Source organism: Chionomys nivalis, chromosome 10, assembly GCF_950005125.1.
Source record: "Chionomys nivalis chromosome 10, mChiNiv1.1, whole genome shotgun sequence".
Classification (NCBI taxonomy): Eukaryota; Metazoa; Chordata; class Mammalia; order Rodentia; family Cricetidae; genus Chionomys; species Chionomys nivalis.
This window is the reverse complement of record NC_080095.1, coordinates 56,901,407-56,924,732: the sequence shown is the minus strand read 5'-3', so window position 1 is coordinate 56,924,732 and position 23,326 is coordinate 56,901,407. Positions and strand designations below refer to the sequence as shown.

At 34.2% G+C, this 23,326-nt stretch overlaps 1 protein-coding gene across 1 annotated transcript in view; it reads right to left on the bottom strand.

Moving 5' to 3' along the window:
- Positions 1 to 23,326, bottom strand: part of Mdga2 (MAM domain containing glycosylphosphatidylinositol anchor 2) — a 713,503-nt gene that overhangs the window by 10,609 nt on the left and 679,568 nt on the right. Inside the window, exon 15 of the mRNA XM_057782716.1 lies at positions 13,217 to 13,347. Within this exon, the coding sequence (XP_057638699.1) occupies positions 13,217 to 13,347 (131 nt within the window). The remainder of the gene's footprint in view (positions 1 to 13,216; positions 13,348 to 23,326) is intronic.

The following is a 23,326-nucleotide window of genomic DNA, read 5'->3' as shown; positions in this document are numbered from 1 at the left end:
ATTTATAAATTCCAGCTATGATAACAAATAAGAATGGTTAGATAACTTTAATTAATTACTCTTGAAGGAAACAAGATCTTTAGAATTATCATCTTAGTCTTCAAGCTATCTCTTTCTTCCAGAAAAAAAAAAACAAACAAACAAAATAGGTTCTAAAATGTAACCAATGTATTTAGTGGTTTGTACTCTCGAAATTTTGAAATAAAATATTAATTTGGTCTTTCCAAAGAAACAACAATTTAATAAACGACTCTAGCATAAGGTAATACAGTTGCATGAATTTTACAAAATAATTTTATTTTACTATTATTTGTGTGTGAAAATTTATTTTGAGCAGTAAGAAAGGTTTGCATTTACTTTTGGTTCATCTTTGAAAACAGTTCACTGAAGACACATTTAAGATTATTCTTAGAGAATTTAGGCTACCTTTGAAAAGCTGATCAACATTGCTTTGTATGCAATGATAATTTTATCAATGAAAATCTCCAATTAGTTGAAACTGGAAGTTTCTCATCCTGCCACAGCCGCTTAATATTAATTAAATACTGTTTGGTCTGTTAGCTCAGGCTTATTATTACCTAGGTCTTGCAACTTAAATTAATCCATTTCTATTAGTTTATATTTTACCACAAGGCTCGTAGCTTGTTACCCCACATCTTGCTTCCCCAGCAGTTGCTGTCTGTCATCTCCCTTACTCTGCTCTTTTTCTCCCTTTATCTCTGTTTGGATGTCCTGCCTGGCTCTATTCTGCTTGACTATTGGCCAAGTCAAGTGCTTTATTAACCAATGGTCATAAAACATATTTACAGCATACAGAGAGACACCTTACATCAATTAGTAAGCAAGGACATTGGTTTTCAAGTGTTTTCTTTATTTCCTGCCCTTCACTTAGAAGCAGTCTGGTAGACAGAGTCTTTACAACTTCACAAGGGAAATGTTTGGTGAAGTCTTAGTTAACAGATTTAATTTTTAAATACTATTTCCTATTTATCCTTAGTATTTATTCATGGTAATTAAGACTGCACAAAGCCATCTCTGGAAAACATCCCAAATAACATGCATCACTGAAGAGAAAGCAAGTGGGCAGACTAAAGTTCAAACACTCAGAAACAAGTTTTCAGTTTAAGAATTTTGAGTCTTCATGGCAAATTGGCAGAACGACCTAAATTATATGCTCTGAAATAAGAAACTGCTGAACCACAAATCACAATCCTAGAGAACTTAGACAACAACGAGGACCCCAAGAAAGACACGAATAGATCTAATCTACATGGGAAGAAGAAAAAGACAAAATCTCCTTAGTAAATTGGGAGCATGGGGACCTTGGGGGAGGGCTAAAGGGGAGGGAAGAGGCAAGGAGGGGAGCAGAAAAAAATGCAGAGCTCAATAAAAATCAATTTTAAAAAGTAAAAAAAAAAAAAAAGAGAGAGAGAGAGAGAGAAACTGCTGAAGTTAGGATGTTAAGTCTGAAGTTGTCTGGTACATGACTACAAAGAGGTGGAGATGTGAATATTTTGAACGACCTTAGATACAGATCCTAACCTTATTCGGAATCAATGATAGAATAAATCAAATTTCCCCAACCATCTCTGTCTTTAATTATGGGATACTAACTCTTTGTTGATGATGACAGGAACCAAGTGTCATCCGAAGCCAGCTCTGAGAGTCTCACTGAATATTTGTTTAGTTCCACAAAAGCAGAAATGTTCTACTTTTGATTTTTAAAAAAGCCATACTTTGTTGGATTAAGGTAGGGTGCTGTCATGAGAATAGATTTTTATTTTATGTATGTATTATAAATACTTGAATATAGTTTTATATAGAACACTATATTGACACTAAAATAACTGTTGGCTAGTCATTTTAATTTTAGAGAGAAGGAAAATGACATCTGTTCTAGATGGTTAATTTTGGCATAATAAATAACTATGCATAGTTATGTAGACTTTTCTTTCAGAATTATCCTCAGTTACTCAGAATTTGACTTTGACTAGGTCATGACAGGAAGTAGGAAGAGAAGCTCAACTAATAAAGCTTATGGAGTGCCATAAAATAATTCTCTTGTATACTATAAAGATTTGTCAATTGAATTGGTTTTAATAAAACACTGATTGGCCAGTAGCCAGGCAGTAAGTATAGACATGATGACCAAACTCAGGATGATGGGAAGAAAAAGGGTGGAGGAGTCGGGTAGCCAGTCCGACACAGAGGGAGCAGGAGATGTATGTGCCATGCTAAAAAAGCATCTCCAAATGGCAGAGTATAAATAAAGAATATGGGCTAACTTAAAATGTAAGAGTTAGTTAATAATAAGCCTAATTTACTGGCCAAGCATTTATAGATAATATTTTGCATTTATAAAGAATATTAACTCTGTGTGGTAATTTGAAAATAGCTACCAGGACAGTGTGTGGGCGGGCAGGACAGGAAATGTCCATTTACAAGGGAGGAAGATGCAGGGCTTGCAATGCAGCCATGAAGAAGACAAGGAAACTACATTCCTATGTGCTTTGTACGGTGTAGCGATGTAAGAAGGCTGAGTCCACTAAGAGTTAGCTAAGAAGCTCTACGTGTGCCATATAACTTGGAAGCTAAAATCACTTGAGATTTAAACATTGGAAGTTGGAGTTCAAAGTTTCACTGGAAAGAATGTGTGAGCAACAGCCTTATTAGTATTCATGTTGTCTTTGCTTTGTGAGAGTGAATAGTTTGATTAAATTATCAAGCTTTCCTTAAACTATACACTTACGTTCACTAAGTAAATTCTTGTTGTCTGTAGTCAGAAGCTAACAGAAGGTGAAACATTAGTATTTAAAAATAGAAAATGAAAGTGAACAAATTCTCAAAATCACCTGTGATCTCTTTGCAGCTGCTTCCCTGGAAAGTTACGTCTTAATTTTAATAGTCCATCACTCTAAAATTTTCTCTTGTCATTGCCTTTTAATACAGACGATTGTTACTGGTTCAATTATTTTTGTAATTATTAATTTTCTTTTTCTCTTCTTCCCACCTTCCTCTTCAGCTTGGTCAAGTTTCAAGGTCAGATCAAAGTTTACATTGAAGATAAAGGTCTTGAATCAGAATGTGAAAGATAGCATTTTTCTTTTGGGATTTATGGGGGAGATTATCTAAAATAAATTAATCTTTGTGCTGTCTTCCCACCGTCAATGTGTTACATTATATATTCAATTTACCAATCAACAAAAATTGAACTATACTTTATCAAGAAGGCTATCTATACTTAGAGCAATTCTATACTTTATTATTTCATCTCTTCAAGATATTAAATTAGTCAGGCACTGGTGGCACACGCCTTTAATCCCAGCACTGGGGAGGCAGAAGCAGATGGATCTCTATGAGTTCGGGGCCAGCCTGGTCTACAAGAGCTAGTTCCAGGACAGGCATCAAAGATACAGAGAAACCCTGTTTTGAAAAAAACCAAAAGAAAAAAAAAGATATTAAATTATTTGGATGGCAATAAAAGTTGGATGATTTGAAGATTTGTTAGTTTTGCTGACTTTTATAACCATCAATAATATCATTGGCCATTGAATATATGTAGCAATGTGATTTCTCCCTATAGAAACATAGTATGAGTTTAGATAGTCTATAGAATTAAATCATGGAATTAGTTATTATTTGTTGGTATGATAAAAATACTCTCTGACAAAAAATTGCCACATGTAAATGTTTTTAATATTTATGTGTAACTGTGATTATTGTGACTCCAACCAGTGGGACAAAGAGCTATTATAGTCTCAGAAAGCTCCTCTAAGGCATGGTTGCTTGCTTATTTTTACTTTTGATATTATAATACAATTATATTTCTTCTCTTTTCTCCCTTCAAACCTTCTCATGTACCCTTCTTCCCTCTTCTTCATTTTTCTTGTCTTCTTTCAATGACTGGTTTTGCATGTGCGCACACACACACACCTAAATATAACCTGCTCAGTACACATAATATTATTTGTATGCATGTATTCAGGACTGCTCATTTGGCCTTGGGCAACCAATTTGTGTGCTCTTCTCTGGAGAATGTCATCTCTCCTACTCCTAGCTTTTTTTCAGTTGCCTGCAGTTCTTCGTGTAGGGTTGATGCTTTGTGGGCTTTTCCCATCACGCTCGCTGCTTCGTTTTAGTTTTTGTTCTAGTTTGCTGAACTATGATCAGCCATTGTAAAAGATAAGTCATGGCTGAATTAGGCAATGGTCTCTAAGTATAGCAGCACATCATTAGGAGTCATTTTATCATTACATTTTCATTCTATTTTTAGACAAGTTTTAGTTGGTTTTACCCTTGGTCCCTGGGTTACCTAGTTTCCAGTTCTTGGTCACTCAAACAGTGTTTCCTTCTATTGGTTTATCTTGTCAGACTTCAATATGACAGTTTTTATTTTCTCTTCTTATAGTTTATTTGGTTATATTTTTTCAAAAATGAATGAATGAATGGAAACTTAGCTACTAGGGTAAAAATTAACAACTGAAAACTGTCACTCATGCTTGCTGGAAAGGGAAAAAACAACTTTCTTCAACTGGGTATATCAAGCATTTCAGGACACGCCTCATGTTCAGGACTAGGAGATCATAGATAATGGACTGCACAAAATTGTGTATGCTTTTATTTGGCTACAGTTCAATGTTTTGGGGAGGTATTTTTTCTTGGTTTTGGGGAAGTTTTGTGGTTGTGTTAGGTTTTTGTTTATTTATTGAGAAAGAACTTAACGTTGGGTGGGCGTCTCAGAAGCAGGGAGAGGATTTAGAAGCACTTAGGGGAAGGATGAATATTATAAAAATGTACCTAAATTTAAAAAACTTTTAAATAATAAAAATATAATAAAAAGAAAAATAAAATTAAAGAGATATGAGGCATCACATGCCAGCAGGCAGATAGTCCTGACGTTTTCCTTGGAGAAGCTATCTCCAAACTTAACTGTGAGTACAACTTCACAATGCTACCTACTACTCAGCTTGCTGAGTGTCAGCATGAAGAGCCTCTAATCTGAAATAACAACCTAAGACGTGAATTGCTGGGAAGACAGAGAAACAGAGCACATTGTGAGTTGTAAATGGGAGGTACTTATTCAGAAATTTTAGTTTCCTATTTTTAATTCTGTTTATTTATGTGATTCTCTCAATGTGTAGGTACCCATGGGGGCCAGAGCCATTGGAGACCCTGGAGCTGGAGTTACAGGTTGTTGTGACTTGCCTGTTGTGGTTGCTAAGAATTGAACTAGGGTCCTTTGTAAAACCAGTATGTATTTAACCTATGAGCTATCTGTGCTGCCCTTTAAAGTGTCTGAAATGGTGAATTCCAAACATCTGCATAAACCTCCGGGCACTTGGTTCACCTTGTCAGCTATAGAACTGCATACGAATATGTCCCTGAGTGATAGTGACATCTTCCAGATAGCTTTTCATTATTAGACACTTAAGTCATGTTGAGAAAACTTGATCATCATTTAGTAATAATTACTTACATTTAAATTTCTTTGAAAATATATCCAAATATTTAAATGCTGATTCAAGAGTAAAAGAACTTTAATAACTTTTGGCAAAACTAGTGAACTAAAAATGGTATTGTCTCATACTGTCTTTTAACACATGATTCCTGGAAAAAAATAGACTATATTACAAACAAATTACAGTATTAACAAGAGAAGTAAGGTATTTTCCTTGACACATGGTATATAAAATATAAAGTGCTTTATAGGGTTAAAATGTATTGCGCTTATGTTTTTATAAGTTTTGCTCTAATCCTTGAAAATATAGCAAAATATGTAATGAAAATATCATTAGAAAACATTGATGGTGCTAAATTAAGTCTATGAGAAGCTTGCAAAGTAATATTCTTATAATAAAATCTTTATTTGGTACAATACAATTTTATTTTTATGAAGCAAACAGAAGATGCTCAATAGAACAGGCAAGTGTGTATGTTGCAAGAGTTTTTAGATCAACATAATTAAATTTTCAATCAAATAAAACTAAATGAATCTAAGTAAAAGAGGCACTCGACACCATTTATAGCTAATTTACTTCAAAAGGAAGGAGAAAATCATGCTCTGCACATGACTTAAAAATATTTCCAAATGTTATATGTTTGAATAATATAACTTTTTACAATTTAATTTAAATGACATTATATTTGTATCTCTTATTGTAACAATGCTTTTTGGTAGGCATGACATTACAGAATGCATTTTAAAACTCTTCATTCTGTATAAATTATTTCAGAGTAAAAAAATCTTTTTAAAAATAATTCTAACTAACAATAAAGAAGAATAAAGCAAGTTAAGAGTATAGTATGTCAAAGTATGAGTAATTTCCTTGCACATTAAATTAAGATTAAAGAAATTAAATAAACATTTTAATGAAATAAGCATTTTAGTCAATAGATCTAAAAATACATTGTGAAATAAAAGAACAGAAATTTCATAATTAAAAATTATTACTTATCTTGATTTTTCACAGAATCTTTAGCTAAAGATACACTGGACCTAATTTTTAACTTCTGATGGTTTCTATCCCAAAGTACTGAAAATCAGATTATTTTTTTTCCATTTAAAACAAACAAATTACTAAATGAAATAGTCAGACACTGATATAATGATAATCATAGATACATAAGAAATGAAAACTAAGTCACTCAATACTTGCCCAGATTATTGTAATCAGAACCAGTTCAAAATCTGGCAGAAAATCTGACAAGAAGAGACTGAATTGAGACCCCCATAGAAAAAGGCAGCTAGAGTTTTTTTTTTCTTTTTAAATATTACACATGAATAGCCTTTAAACTATGCTACAAACTTTTGCTTCACTTAGCCATATCTGGGTTTGATATATTTGTTCGTCAAGTCACATTTGTAAGATTGGCAAAAGATTGGAATTTGGTTTAGAATTTTATGTTTTCTTGAAGCACAATAGGAAGAAAACAAAATATATGTGGTCAGGCATAAACAATACCAGAAAATACTAAAAAGGAGAAAAATACATAGAAAAATACATAGTGGGGGTTAGAAAGGAAGAAAGAGAGAGAGAGAGAGAGAGAGAGAGAGAGAGAGAGAGAGAGAGAGAGAGAGAGAGAGACAGGAGAGGGGAAGACAAAAGGTGGTTTTCTTTAATAAATCTTATATTCTTAAAATGCATAGATTGTTCCTTCATGATGCCTACCACCCAAATTACTAGATTTTCAAAACAAAACAAAACAATGATCTATAAAAGGAAGAATTCATTTATTAAACCAACCAAGGATTGAAATAGATGTGTCATTACAGAGAATGACTCCAAATAGTTAATCATGATTTACCTTCATGGCACTGACTAAAGAAATAAAAATATTTTGTAAAAAGACTAACATTGAGTTTATAGAGATGAAGTGTTCAATTGCTGAGATGAAAAATTCATTGAAAGAGGCTAAATTCAGAGTAGGCATTACCAAACAAATGATCATTGAATGTACAGGTGGAATATAAGCCATTCAAAATCAAACACAAAGTCAGATGGCATGGTGGTGCATGCCTTTAATTCCAGCACTTGGGAGGCAGAGGCAGGCAGAGTTCTATGAGTCGAGGTCAGCCTGGTCTACAGAGTGAGTTCTAGGCTAATTGAGATACCCAAAGAAACCTTGTCTCAATGCCCACCCCCCCAAAAAAAAGAAAAGAAAAAAATAAATGCAAACTTTCAAAGAGGAGTTTGAAAGACAGAATGGGTAACAAAGAAATATGAAGAAATCAGCCACACAATCCTCAGTTTTCATATAATGATGAACCCACAGGGTGATGAATTTCAGTAATTTAGAAGTACATAGAAAAAAAAACATACCAGAGCATATAAAAGTCTAGATTCTTACAACCAACAATAAGGAGAAAAGTCTTAAATGATCTCAGAGAAGGAAGTTTGCAGAATAAAGAGAAAAATAAATGTGTGTGCAACTGGAGATTCTTACTTGGGAAGAAGACAGAGACAAAAGGGCATCCAGAAACTTCTAAAAGAAAAACTACTAAGCTATGCCTAGAGAAAACGATTTCTCTTTTTTTTTCTTGTTTGAAAAATGAAGGTGAACAAGACAATTTTTTTAAAGTACAGCAGGTGAAAAGTATTCATCCTCAACAGACCCACACTTCAAGAAATGTCAAATGAAGTCCTTCAGGCCAATCAAAACTGATAGAAGATCAAAGTAGGTGCTTTCCACTGCTATAAATCTATGAAAGCGTCCAAGGAACCCAAGGGATGGGAAGTACATTGAGAACCAACTAAACAAACCAATGCTGCCTTCTATATCAGAAGTAGAGCCAAATATAGCAGAGAGAATTTCTCCAAGGCTTACCTAGACCACTATGAAGGAAGCTTGATTAGTTTTTACAGCTTTGGACATCTCTTTGTACATTCCTCTTTATACGTTTCTGTGACTTTTACAAAAATCTCTGCAGCTGCAGAAACACATTTTCATGGTTATTGGACCTGAACCTCTTTTGGGAATTTAAACCACCCCTTTGATTTCTGATAAGAAAAGATCCTGAACTTCCTTCTTTTAACCAATAATTGTGAGAAACTGGGTCCAGTGGATGAGTAAATCAGCAGGAAAAGAGACTTGAGATCGGAAGCCCACAATTCTGACCTGGTCCTCTGCTTTCCATTTCTTGTTCCCATAAGATTCTTCTCAGCCAGGGGCAACTCCTCTTCCAGGGACAACTGCTGTCTATGGTCTCCATGCTGCCTTTTGGGTAATGAACCAGATTTTCTTGCAAAAGCATTATCTAATAAGTAAACTCTATACTTCTCTTAATGTGAAAAACTGATAGAAGTAATAGCCTATTATTACTTCTCATACTATAATTTAATATTGAATAAATCATATTATAACTTAATATTGTCCTTCAGGCAGTTCAATTAACTTTCAATATCGAATGGGTTTAAGTTAAGATGGTTTTTTATTTATTTTCTAATTTCCATGTGCTCCCATGGAAATTTCTTACACCACTTTCTGCAGAATTACCACGGCAGCTGGGACCTTGTACAGAAATCCCGAAAACTGGAAGGCTTTCCTTGCTCAATACAGTGGGGCTCTCTGCACTGCCCCTTTCCCTTTGCCAAGCCACTGTGCCCTGAAATTTCTGGAAAATTTCCTGCCGGGAGGGTTCCAGCATTGGAGAGTGAGGATGGATTCTGTGTCTTTGAGAGCAAAGGCATTACCGATTATGTAAGCAATGAAGAGCTGCAGAGAAGTACTCCAGAGGCAGCAGCTCTGGTGGTGCATGAGTTCTGCTGACACTGACATCATTCAACTTTCCCCACTTTGGGCGTGATGCACAGGCCACTGAAAATGCAGATGTCCAAGGGGAGATGAGGCAGCTGGATGCTTTCTTGAAACCTAGGCGCTTTCATGGTGGCAAACCTTGATTGGTAACCCACTTGTCTGCACCCTGCTGTGGTTTTAGAAACAGATCTGAGAGCCTACTTTTCCCCAGGCGGTACCCAGTACCAAAGGCTGGTTTCTTACTTACATTAACCAGATCCATTTTAGCGCTCTCTTGGTGTAAATAAAGCTGTGTGAGAAGAAAGCCCAGTCTGATGCTAAGAAGCTTGCAGAGAGCCTGCTTAAACCTCTACCCCAAGGAAAGAAAAGCCCCAGACTGTGTGGGGGCCTATGGAAGAGAACCCATTCCACCTTAACTACAGGTCAGAGAGTTCAGGCGTATTCTTGCTCCTTCAAGGTTATACAACAAGATGCTTGACCTAAGGTGTGGCTACAGAATGTTTTGCCTAGACAAAAGCATATTTTGACCTAGGGTGTGGTTGCTTAATATTTTAAGACGTGAGGAGGTAATTACATTTATTTGTTCTTTGTATCAGGGTAAAGAAGTCCTTTGCCTTCCTTTTTTTTTTGGATTTGAGTATATAAAAACTTTGAGTACTAAAGTTAGGGCAGATTAAGGTATTCACTGGATGCCCTCCAGAGTCTATCTGTTTTCTCTTGTCTATTTCTTTCTTAATCCTCACCCCTTCCTCCAGGTATGGACTAATAATTCAGGTGGGGCCCAAGAGCTGAGTGGAAAGAAAAAACGAGGCAGCTGCCTCAGCTTTTGAGGAGATGGGGGAGGAGCTGGCAGCTGAGCCCAAGGCTGGGGCCCCTTCCTCACCTTCACAAGGATATCTTCATGTGGAATGAGTTTAAGCGCAAATACTCCAATGAGGACACCCTCTCTGTGGTGCCATATTTTGGGAAACATTTTGATAAGGATGATCCCCGTAGGTATGCTGTGGGTATGCTGAGTACTACTTCACTGAAGAGCTAACCCCGGCTTTCATGGGTTGCAACCACAAGACAGGAATGTTCCAGGGATTTGGAAAACTAGAGTCATTCTCTTCTGAACCAACAACAGCAGCTCCATTTCTGGAATTTGGGTCTTTCCAGGCCGAGCCTGTCTTTCTGCTGAGTGGGTCTAAAATTGGCAGGTGGACTGTGAGTCATTTATACTGGATACTGGACCCTGGTAGTGAGGAGACCCAGACCCTGGTTGAAAAGTACTTTCCTTGGAAGGGGACCTTTCAACATATAGATAAAGCCATCAATCAAGACAAGATGTTCAAACAAACCTGTACCCACTCTTTCATGGAGATAGAGATCATTAAAGGAAACTGAACATCGAAAAAGAATTCTCTAGTGGACACTGTATCCTGTATAAAATATAACTTGTATAGCTGTGACTTAACTAAAACCTAAGATTGCTAATTATGTTATATTAATTACAAAAATATTTACTTTATTTGGTAAGATTTAGAAATTAAATTTCTCATGAAATTATTATTTTACAATTATGTTAAAAAGAAAGGACATTCTACAAGTAATTTACTTGTTTTATAATTTGAGTTTGTCTCTTTTTTTCAGTTCTATGACTATTTAAATTTCTCTAAGATACTACTTAGGATGAGTATGGCTGTCACAGTTCTTAGTGATTGATTTTGTATGGTTTTACCTCATCGATTTGCTCATTTTAATATGTAAAACTTTCCTTGCTAATAACAATTATTCAGGCAGGTTTTTTTTGTTTGTTTGTTTGTTATGTTTTTTTGAATAGGGTTTCTCTGTGTAACAGTCCTGGCTGTCCTGGGACTTGGTTTGTAGACCAGGCTGGTCTCGAACTCAATGAGATCTGCTTGCCTCTACCTCCCAAGTGCTGGGATTCAAGGCATGCACCACCACCGCCGAGCTTCTGGCAGTTTTCAGTAAGAGATATAATCTGATGACATATCCATACCTATCTCTTCAAAACTTCAGATAGGTAACGTAATTCCAACAACCTCTACATATCTTTAAAATGCCCCCCCAAACCAGGCATTTTTATTAACTTGTTTAAGTCAGAAGTAATCATATATGTTCCTAAATCTGATCTCTTCTCTCCTCCCTTTTTACAATATAAACCAATCCGTAGTTCAGGCATTGTTCAACACTCTGTAAGCAAAATATTCTTAGTCAGTAATGCCTGCTTCCAAGATTTCAGTCCTGAAAAGATAAGTATATCCTGACGTCACTCTCCTTCCTGTATACCAGGTAGCTTCCAGCATCTTTTACAAGAGTTTTACCAAATCTTTATGCCTGCTGTGTGACAGACAGAAAGTTGGAGCTCACCTATTTTTCAACTAATATCTAGAGAAATAAAGGATTATCTTAGAGGTACTTAACAAATGTTTATTAAATTGATATAATGTCAATAAAGAATTGGCTTGATTATAACATTATCATAACGTAAAGCCTTCTTGTATATGTGTTTAATTTAATCATTTGTGATGAAGAGGCAGCCCATGTAGGAAGAAAAATATGTAGAGTATGTCAATATTTTTAGAAAAATAATCTTCAGTGTCCACATACACACACACACACACACACACACACACACACACACACACACACACACTTTAATGTTATTTGAACATTGAATCCTGTTTTCCCAGGTTAAGTTTATTCAGTTTTTTGCATTGTATTATCCTTCATAGATGCAAAGCAATTCTGCTGCATTCATAGGTATATGATTTCAAGTAGTTTTATTTAATTCCTTATCCTCTGCTCTTGTGAAGAAATTCATTCATTTTATCAACTTGGTTAGGTTTAGAACGTTAACCTCTCAAACAGTCATAATTTTACAAATTGGGAGATAAGAAATTCTATCAAGGAAAAGATTGTATAATTGGATCACTCTGATTCTCTGTATCCTTAGATGTATGCCATGCCACATATGCATGATATCATTAAGTGAATTTGAGTCCTTTCAAAATAAGGATAAAGTTATAGACTATATTAAATGTAATTAGATTTTAAAGATATTTTATTATTTTATAGAAATAAAAACATTTTGGTATATGTTAGCTACAAATGTATTTATGTACATACACACACAGACACAGACACACACACACACACATATATATAAATATATATATATAGTTAATGTTACTTAAACTACAAATCTATGCTGCCAACTTTATTAAAATATCTTGTAGGTATGTCATCTTTTTCAGTGATTATTAAAGTTTCTTATTTCACTTAAAAACCTCAAGTCATTAAATTTTTGGATATCTTTGTAAATGATATTTTGGTATTCAACTGAAGTATAACTTCAAACAGAAAGAAAAATGATTTGTTTAAAATTCTGATTTTGATTAAAGTAATAAGCGACTGAGGTGACAAATTCATTTGAAATTGGATCAAGAATTATTCAACAAATTGGTATATTGATACTCAGTTTTATTTGTGTGAAAATCTATATTATTTTCTACAGAGAACAAAATACATGCAAGTGATTCTATGAAAATAGAAGACTATGCAAATACCTTGAGTTATTTTGTTTTGTTTTTGGAGACAGTGTTTCTCTGTGTAGGCTGGTTGTACTAGAGCATGCTTTGCAGACCAGGCTGGCCTCAAACTCAGAGATCTACTGCCTCTGCCTCCCAACTACTGAAATTAAAGGAATACAAACTGTGCCACACAGTACCTTGAGTTTTGATAGATTATTTTTCTATGTGCTACTTCATGGAACATAATAAAGATGCATTTGTCTTCATAAAATAGTTTTTCAAACTGAAGAGAAACTAAAATATGTGATTTTTATATGTCTTATATAGGATTTCTGAGTATTACCATCTTATGTGCTGCTTCTTCAGGATATGTGTTTAGTGTTGCATGCATTACACAGCAATCAATGAACAAATTAATTTCTTACCTGAAATGAAGTAATTGGATATATATTAACATGAGCCTCATTCCATCGTTGTCCTTTATTTCCACTTGAAGACCACAGAGGATTCTCTATTGTTGTCTGCCCTTTCAAACGTAGATAGACATTTAAAACACCTAAAATAACAATGGAATTTGATGTTGTATATTTGTGTCTGCTTCAAGTTTGTTTCTCCTCAACCAAACATTTATAAATACTTAAAATTAAATCCTGTAGAACACTCTAGTGTCTACTCCTCTCTTTCTGTTCTTATCTTGCTATCATGGTGTGTCCTATTTTCTAGAAACTAAATGATACGTTATATTATTAAAATGGCTTTGCAGTGGAGGTTAAAGTTTTTGAGGTAGACAGGCTGTCCTAGATTATCTCAGTAGGTTCTAAATGCTTTGGACCAGGACCAAAAAATATTTTGCTTCAGGAGAGAAGACAGGCTAGTGATGGATGTTATCTCCTCCTGAAGATAGGGGATATATCTACAAGTCAAAGGATTTGAGCTACAAGAGGCAAGAAAATAGATTTTTTTCCCCAGAATCCCCAGAAGGATATTGTTATCTTGATTTTAACACCACAATGTTTGAGTATTTATTTTGCATTTTGTTTTCCAGAACCGTAAGGTAAAATGCATCAATCCTATTTTAAGCACAGTTGTTTTTTTTTTTTTTTTTTTTTTTTTTTTTTTTTGTGGTTTGCTGTTTATTTTGTCAGTAGTGGAGAGGCAACACAGTATTTACTCATGTACTAAATGGCCCCCACACTAATTTGGCCTTCATTTTGACTTGTATTATCATTTAGTGTCTGTTTTATTTTTAAAAATAAAATCACATTTATTTTCATCTAAGTCGTATTCTCCATCTAAAGTATTGAACATAAAATAGATAGCTTTTTATTTCATCATTTAATATGTCTAATTTTGTGTCTCATACAGAAAAGTGAAAAGTAATGATGATACAGAATTGATACTATGTAATGTATGTTAGGGACTTGTGCATATAAAGGATTAATCTTCTCAGGAGCTCTATAAAGTACTTACTGCAATTATCCCACATTACAGATGAGAATAGTTATAGGGCTTAAGTGATTTTCCCTAAGTAATGTAACAAGAATATAGCAGGGGCAGGCTTTAAACTTGGAGTTTAAATTTTATGTCCTTTGATGATGCTATCAATATTTGAATAGAGATAATTAAGAACATCAACTGCATTGAAATGATATTTGCATTACTATGTTGAACAAAGATAGTGTTGTAAGAATACAATTTACATAATAATAGATGAAACTTCTTTTGTCTTAAGGTCTATTCATTTAGTTTTATAGGTGAAAATAATGTATGCTTATTCATCTATAAACTTATGCAGATTTTTATTCTTCTACCTTTCTTCTTGTTTTCATATACTACTTCAAGAATTTCTATATTTTCTTTTTAAATATAGTGGATACTTACAGATTTCTACACACAAACATTTTATCGTTTAGTACTTTAATTTCTACACTGCGGATTCTTTTGTTCCTAATGAGTCCACCCATTATCCAGCTACTATAATCTACCTGCCACACTCTTTTATGACTTCTGTTTCTCCTCTTGGTATCTAGCTTCTGCTTTTTCTTCACTCATGTTCTATCATCCACCATTTTCTTTCCTGAATTTCATATTTTTATGTATATTAATAAAAACTGCAATGTACTTAAAGTTAAGTGCATCTTTTTCAACAGATATGCTTCTCTGTGTTCTGCCCCTAACTCTCTTCCACTCTCCCACCCGGATCTCTCTTATTCTCTCTTCGTCTCTATCCTCAAATTCTTTATGCCTTTGTGTGCAATGTAAAGCAATTCTGTAACATTTTTCCCCCAAGAGCACGTTTAGTACTTCTCTTCCATTTTTTCATATGGAAGCAAAACATAGTATTTTGGTTAAACTAAAAGAAAATTGATCTTGTTGCCATACTGATAAATGGATTAGTTAAATATTAAGAATGAGACAAATTTTTAGATATGATCATTATAATTATAATTAACAAATAGTGAAGGCTATAAACCTGTCCGAATTTGAGGTTATAATTTACTTTAGTGAAACACATATTATTATATACTAATAAGTGTTCCAGGCTAGGTCTGAAATGACCCACAATGGCTTCTATGCCAATGGCTTAGTTTTCAGTGCAATGTTCAGAGTTACTGGAAGTGAATAATTGAACATTAGAATTTTAACCTAATATGTGAATGACTCATATGTGATGAAATTATTGGAAGGTGAGGAAAGAGACTAAAAGATAGAGTCTGGATGTATGCAGTGGGTCACTGGGGTCCGCTGCAGAAAGATATGTCTTGTACAAATCCCTTCCTCACCCCATCGCTCTGTGATTACAAGCCACGATGAGGTGAGTAGCTTTCTTCCAGCTTGTCCCTCTCTCATGTTTCTGCTTTACCACATGTCTTCAAACACAAAGTCAAGTGACACTACACAGAAGATTTTAAATCAGAAACCAAGACAAATCTTTCCTCTACCAAGCTATTTATTTTAGATGTTTTGTGACAGGAAAAAAAAACCTGACTAACAGTGATATTATTATATGAATAATTGCATGACATTGTACCAGCATTTAATAGAGCGTTTCTCGTTAAGAGACTACCCTGCTGTGACCATCTTTGCAATTTCTTAATTAACTAATTTTCAATACATATATTAAATTCACATTTTAGCTATTTTGTTTATTTCTGTTAATTTATTATTGAATCAATTTTATATGAAAAATATTTTTGTATATATCTAAACAGTAGTGATCTAAATCATATCAGAGTTAAAATAAAATTTAGAATGAACAGGATGAGTTGTAATTAATTGTGGCTAAATTATATTTTAAAGGGAAAATACTTGTTTTATAAGAAAAAAGATAATATAATTTATTGAAAGATGGCTTCCACCTGTGTTAAAGTTTAAACACCTTCTTACATAGGTACCTACAATTATCTTATTGTCCCCAAGAATAATACAAACTGTTTCTTAGCTGGTATATTTCTAAGATGATGCCAAAAGCTCATAAATAAACAAAAGACTCGCCCCCTAGCATTTCCCATGTTAGTTCCTAAGACAGAACCTGCTGTCAAAAGACATTTATCCCTATTCTAGGTTACCTTGGTCAACAAAATTAGAACTTGTGCAACAGAATAAAGAAAGCTCCTTGGGAGCAGTTAAAGGCTGCAGAGCTGATTCAGCACGTTATTATATTATTACAGTAAAAATTTCAACGTGCATATGATGGATTGTGTTAATACCCTTTAAAAGCAATTTTTAATCCTCAGAGAGATGGTTTATGCTTGAGTAGGCATCAGATGTCAGAATATATGAACTTAGCCATCCCGAAGGATCTAATGTTACGTAATTCTAAGATAAAAGTTAGAAATAACTATATAAATCATAGATTTCTCTTCCTTGACTCCCAGCTATCAAAAGCTAAATGACCTTAGTTGTTTTATATTACAGATAATAACTAAAATTTGGGCTTCTTGTTTTGCAATATCCACCATTTATATTTAATATTATTTCATCTAAATTACCATATAAACATAATTTTCATAAACATTATTTACCATCATGATTACCTAGTTGTCATCTTTAAGTCTTCACATAATTGTCTCTTGATTATTTAACTATAAAATATATTAGCTGTTTTAGAAAACAACTTAATGTCACATCTTAAAATGTACATTTATCTTTACCACAGATATTTGCAATTGAGAAGTTTGTGTGAATTAATTTGTAATTTGGCTTGTTCTAAGATCTGGCTATCAGTTGCATATAGATAGCATTTTTATTATAATCAGTAACATAGATTCATTAATTGAAGTTTCACATCCTTTGGAAAGATGAGAATGCTGGAAAATTATCTGACTCCAGGCAAGATCTATGTATATTGATAGGCAATTGTTAGCATCATTTGTTTTATGCACACATACAAAGTGAGAAATTAGGAAGTTGTTATTTCATGCTTGAATAGAGAGGGCTGCATTGATACTATTTTTCTACATGCAACTGCAACAATATCTTAAACCAAAAAGTCAGGTCAGTTTCTCCCATCATTACCATGCCTCTGGCATCTAGCAGAATTTATACTATATATATATATATATATATATATATATATATATATATATATATATTTTTTTTTTTTTTTCCCCTGGTGGTGCTCTGTTCAGGCCTTCTTCCACGCTATTTCAGGTTCCTTATTTGCATCTTCTGGCTCTTCCTTTTTAACCCTCCCCTGGAACAGTGTTCTCCATTCTCACACTTTAGTGTATTCTGATTCTCACGTTTGCCATTTTTTGCTTTCTGCTTTCTCTTACTTACTTCTACTGATGGGTGCTGTTTGTTCTAACTTTACAGAGAAAGTTTTAAGTTAATGTGGCTGTCCTGGTGTTTATTGTTCACCCACAACATAGGCCTGTTATACATTTGATTGAATATACTTTCTCTAATTTAGTAGTTTATTATGTTAAACCCCTGAAAAGCCATTTGATTAATAGGAAACATTTGCCATAATTCTCTATTATCTTCTATAAAATTCTAAATAGGACTAAGCACCCACCTCATGCAATTAGTCCTGATTAATTTGGTAAGTGAATGAAGTAATCAAGAGCAAAAAAATAAGTCTTTACTTTCAATAAAGTGAGTTTAAATGTTTGTTACATTGGGTAAGAAGAAAAACCAGTTAAATTTTTCAACCATTATTTCTGTTGATGAAATGGTATTATTTATCTACTGTAGATTACATACTTAACTTCGTTTAAATATACTGGGCTCTACTAGACACATCTAAGGGTTCATTTTCAGTGCATGTTAAAGAAGATGCTATGGGCAATGCACATTATACACACGTATGGGAATGCCATAACAAAACACTTTATATAATTAATATAAAAATAACATTTAAAAATAATATATAAGAGAAAGATAATTTCAGAGATTGTTTGTGACATCAAAACAAGTATTAAAAAATAAATGCATTGCATTGTTACTTGTAGTTTTTAATCAGAATGTTTGTGATAACTGTTTCTAATAACATTTATACATAGGGAGCAAAAAAATAGCTGGATTCTACCCATATATCCTACTCTAAATACTTATCATTTAAGAAGGTAGTTTACTGAATGAATGTCATATGATGCTATCAATTGTTAAATGCTATCAATTGTTAAATATAAACAGGTTTTCATTTCAGTCATTGACTTATTCTTAACAGATACCAGTTATTATCAAATTACTACAGTATAGTTGCTATTGTTTAATCTTCAAATGAAGAATTTTTAGCATCCTGTTGTAGTTCCTAAAGTAGTCATGGAACTTAATTTTGAGAATTCACCAATGTAAAATAATTTTTCAACATTTTATTTATATTTTCAAAATTTGTGTCTGCCTGGTTGTCTGTATGTGCACCCTGATATGAAGCTGGACATAGAGGCATTGAATCTCTTGACACTCGACTAGAGTCAATTCTGAGTGACCTGATGGGGGTGCTAGGAACCCAACTCTAGCCATCTTAATCTTTGAGCCATCTCTCCAGCTGGAGAAAAATATAAAAATAGTATGTTTTACATGCGTCCAATTTACTTGTGATCATATACTTGTGCCCCATACAATTAAGAGAAATACTGTCTCTGAACAAAACTAGAAACAAAAGGCAGTCTCCAAAAACCATTCAAAATATAGTCACTTTTCACTGTTTTCTGTACAAAGACATTTATATCACTATTTTAAAATATTAGAATTGCAGCATATCACATAGTCCAAAAACATTAATATCCACTTCATGTGAAAGAATAATTCAGGGGCTGGAGAGGTGGCTCAGAGATTAAGAGCACTGACTGCTCTTCCAGAGGTCCTGAGTTCAATTCCCAGCAACCACATGGTGGCTCACAGCCATCTATAGTGAGATCTGGTGCCCTCTTCTGGCATGCAAGTATATATCGAAGGAATGTTGTATACATAATAAATAAATAAATAAATAAATAAATAAATAAATCATTTAAAAAAAAGAAAGAATAATTCAAGGTACTTTTTATAAAAGGAAAGTTAATAAGACATTAACTCCATATCCTTAAATGATATTTCTACATTAAGTTAGATCATCATAAGACAGCATATCTGAATCACAGCATTTTGGGCACAATTTAATTTTTTAATGCAAATAGACTATGAATGTGTGTGCTTTTATAAAAATGTTTTACATAAGCTGCTTGTGACACTACAACACACGTGATAGTTTCCCCCCACATTTTGTGTTACTCACCAGAGCCCTAGATATAAATTCACTGGGAGATAATAATTAACATATTATTTTCTTATTTGTACAATGCAAGACGTTTTCTTGAACTATCTTCCATTTCCTGTCTGCATTCCTTATACTTTCTCTTGTTATTCTTTTAATACAAACGAAAGGCAATGAAGCTACTTTAGGCCATCTTTTAAACCTATTAAGCACTTTTTGTTCTCGAGAATCACATATAACTACATCTTGATTATTGTTCTCGGGAAGACAGCAAAGGGACAAGCTTCAGTGTGACAAATGCAAGTATTTGCCGCAGGAGCCATGAAAACAAAGGGAGCAGAGAGGGAGGGCTGACAACAAACACTGAAGATGTCCTTCAGCTGTAATCTGAAGGGAAATACAAAGGTTGCAGATGGTTAAGAAAGAGAAAATGTGTTAACTCTATCTGTTAGCCTTAAAAATATATTTATTTTTAAGTGAATATTTATTGCATTTATAGATTATTTATTAATCTAATATTTCTACTCAGGGTACCATGCCCTGGGAAGAGTCACTGCTTCTGCAGCCCTCATGAAGCACAGTTTGGCAGGAAGAAGGTCAGAGGCTGTGAAACTCCACCGAACCTGAATGCGAGTAGAACAGACTGTCCTTGCTTGCACAGCCAAGTCTTCTGACGCTGTGGAACAACACTGCCATCTACAAAGCTCTCATTCAAGAACTGCATAGTTCCAAAATAAAGTTTTAAAAAATGTCTAATACTGGGTTAAGTATACAGTGCTGTGTTGGTCTGCGATACATGGGCACCCTTGTCCTCCACAGCTATAGGTAGGCTACAGGTTTGAGAGGCCATGGAGGGATAAGTTCTTGAGGCTTTTATGTTACAAGTTTTAAAGGATGAATTTCATCGTGGGCCAGGGAGAGGGTGGAAATGAGGAATCTCAGGCTGTACTGTTTGCTTGAAGTCATAAGAATTTGACTGAACTTCTCTTTCCTAGCTTGAGAAACATTTCAGAGTCCCAGGGACTTAGGGCCTCGCTCCAGCTTCTCCACCTATCAAATTTGACTCCATTTTGCTTTCTTCTAAAACTGTCCATTCTTGGAGCATGCACTTCAGATTTACTTTAGAGAGAAGATGAGACTTTCACATTGCCTGCTGTTCTTGTTCGCAGAAACGCATCAGAAGCCATGTTCTTACATAATTATTTTTTCTCACCTCAGTGGAATTGGAATTAAGTCCCTTCTTTAGGGCTAATTCTATTATCAAGGTATTACATTTCTACCTTTTCATAAAAATTTCTTCCCCGTGGACTTACAGCATCTGTTAACTTTCCTTTCTCAAATCAGGTCCTCTGTGTGCCCACATCTCTTTATTGTCATTTCTTCATCATTGAGGTTATTATAATCACAGAAGAATAACTCATTCATTAATTCTTTTTCCTTTTCTCTCTGTGCCTTCACAGTGAAATAGGATTTCCAGAGGCAGAACCTTGTTTAATTCTCAGCAAACTCAAAGGACTTATTCATAAATGTATTCTGTATTTTACCTCTAATTTTTCTGGGACAGTGTGAAGCTTCTAGCTCACATTTTTTTTTATTTATCCAACTTCTACCATATTTAGTGATTTTAATGCAATAAAGTTTCTTTAGGATTTCAGGGGTTCCTTCAATTAATTAAGAATTATCTCACTAAAAATTAGTTCATTAAAAAGTAGCTCACTAGAAGACACAGAAATGTTAATATATATATATCATTATTAATAGCTAAAAATCACAATGATTGATTATAAAAAAAAGGAAATATAACAAAACCAGGCATGCCTACATTCCATCTGGTTCTAGTTTAATGCACAGCCTAGGACAAGTGTTTGTACTTAAAATTTTAGCAAAATTTGTGCCTGTTCTCTGCTTAGAAGACACACGTATAAAACCTGGAACATAACCTGCTACTTTTGAGCATCAGATTAAACTGAGACATGACAACAAGCTCAAATGATAAAAATTTACTCAGAAAGAAAAAAAAAAAACAATGCCACTGATAGTTTGAATAAGAGCAGGGGAAACACTGATGATTATTTGCTAAGAGTGAAGGGAAAGAAGTGGAAGTTAGATGCTTGTCAGAAGCAGTTTGCATCCCATAAACATAAAGATGATTTAAAATGGAATCATAAAAGTGCTGGTTTCATGAATCAGTGCATATACATTTTGTCATATATATATATATATATATATATCTTAGTATTACATACTAGATTTTTTATCTGTTTCTAAATAAATTATAAAAGGCTAAAGGGAGTTTTAAAAATATATTTTAAAATGACAGTAAGTAAAATATACAAGATAAACTGAAAAGAAAAATTATATCTGAGCTAATTCCACTCTTAATATTTTCTTCTGCTAATAAATGAGGGGAATAAGAATTTTTAGATGGATCATTCATTTCACAATTAATAAAGAGTAAGACCATGGTCGCTTATCCTGGAGCTCTCATAGTACTTTTTCAGTCTATTCCATACCACAATGATATTAGTCATCCCTGTAGTATTTACTTCCATAGTCAGAAATGCCGGCTTTTGATTGGTAGAGTCTGTGATAAATCACTGTGACTACCAACTGACTGTTGCATACTTTGCCCGACTTTCATGACCCTCCAGTAAGTCTTCCTGCAGAGCTGTGACTGGGATCAGCTTCCTAGGTTGAATTATGACTTCACTATTAGCTGTGTGTTCAGCATGGTAACCAAAGCTCTGTATTTCAGCGTCTTTATCTGGGATAGAAGGCAATTATCTTAACAAGTCCAAATGTTTATTGTGAAAATTAAAAGAAATAACAACAAAGTGCCCTCTACCATGGCTATTTGAGTATTGAATGAACAGGGGACTGTTGTCTGTTACATCAGAGAGGGTGGTGATTATGGTCTTATAAATCCAAAGTAGAGCTTCCAAAGACAGGAATTATTGTTCCCATTTTGCATATGAGGGGGCTAAGAACATGCATTCAAAGTTATTTCTGCAAAGTCTTAAGGTGACTGTGTGCTTCTACCATAGTATTCTTTGTATCTATTATGTTTCAGGTTGTGGAACTTTTCATTTTACTTGCTATCTACCTAGGCTTGTCACTAGCTGCTGTACTGAGAAGAACACGGGTGTACTTCCGACACGAGAGTGAGTGAACAGCATGTTTGATCCACCCACGCTAACCTCATGAGGTGAAGCTTTCTTCACTGTAAACACTGGACCATGATGCTCGCTTTTACAGTTAGAGTAGCAGGTTAAACAATATGGTAGCTGGTATATGCACTATGTGACTAGTTTAGTAGTTTATGCCAGTGCATATTTACACTGTTCCTGTTAGTACACATCAAGACTGTAGGGTCACCCTTGCTTTCACGATTGATGAGTGTGTTAGTTCCACCTTATTACTCACAAGGGGACTGTCTTCCTTTGTGTAGAAGCGCAACTTCATTTCTCACCTTGGTACAGATGTATAACCCTTTGAGCAAGCTCTGTTGGGCTAGACACGCTTTACTTCTCAGGACTGTGTCTTAGTTTAGGGAGGTGGTAAATGTGTAGTTCTGGTATAATATATGATACCGACAGCCATGGTAAACACAGGGCCACAATTTTATATAGCAATAGGCTGCAAATAAAATTGTTTTCTGTTTTTCACATAAGGTCTCAAAAAACCAAAAAAAAATTATAGGTTCATATCATTTCAAGTCCTATACTTCCAACATATGCAGATCAGTATATCTGTCTTCTGTGCTGACTGTACTGTCCAATGGTTATATTTTTAATTAATTGGGTGCTCAGTTCTTTGAACTTCGGCATTGCATACT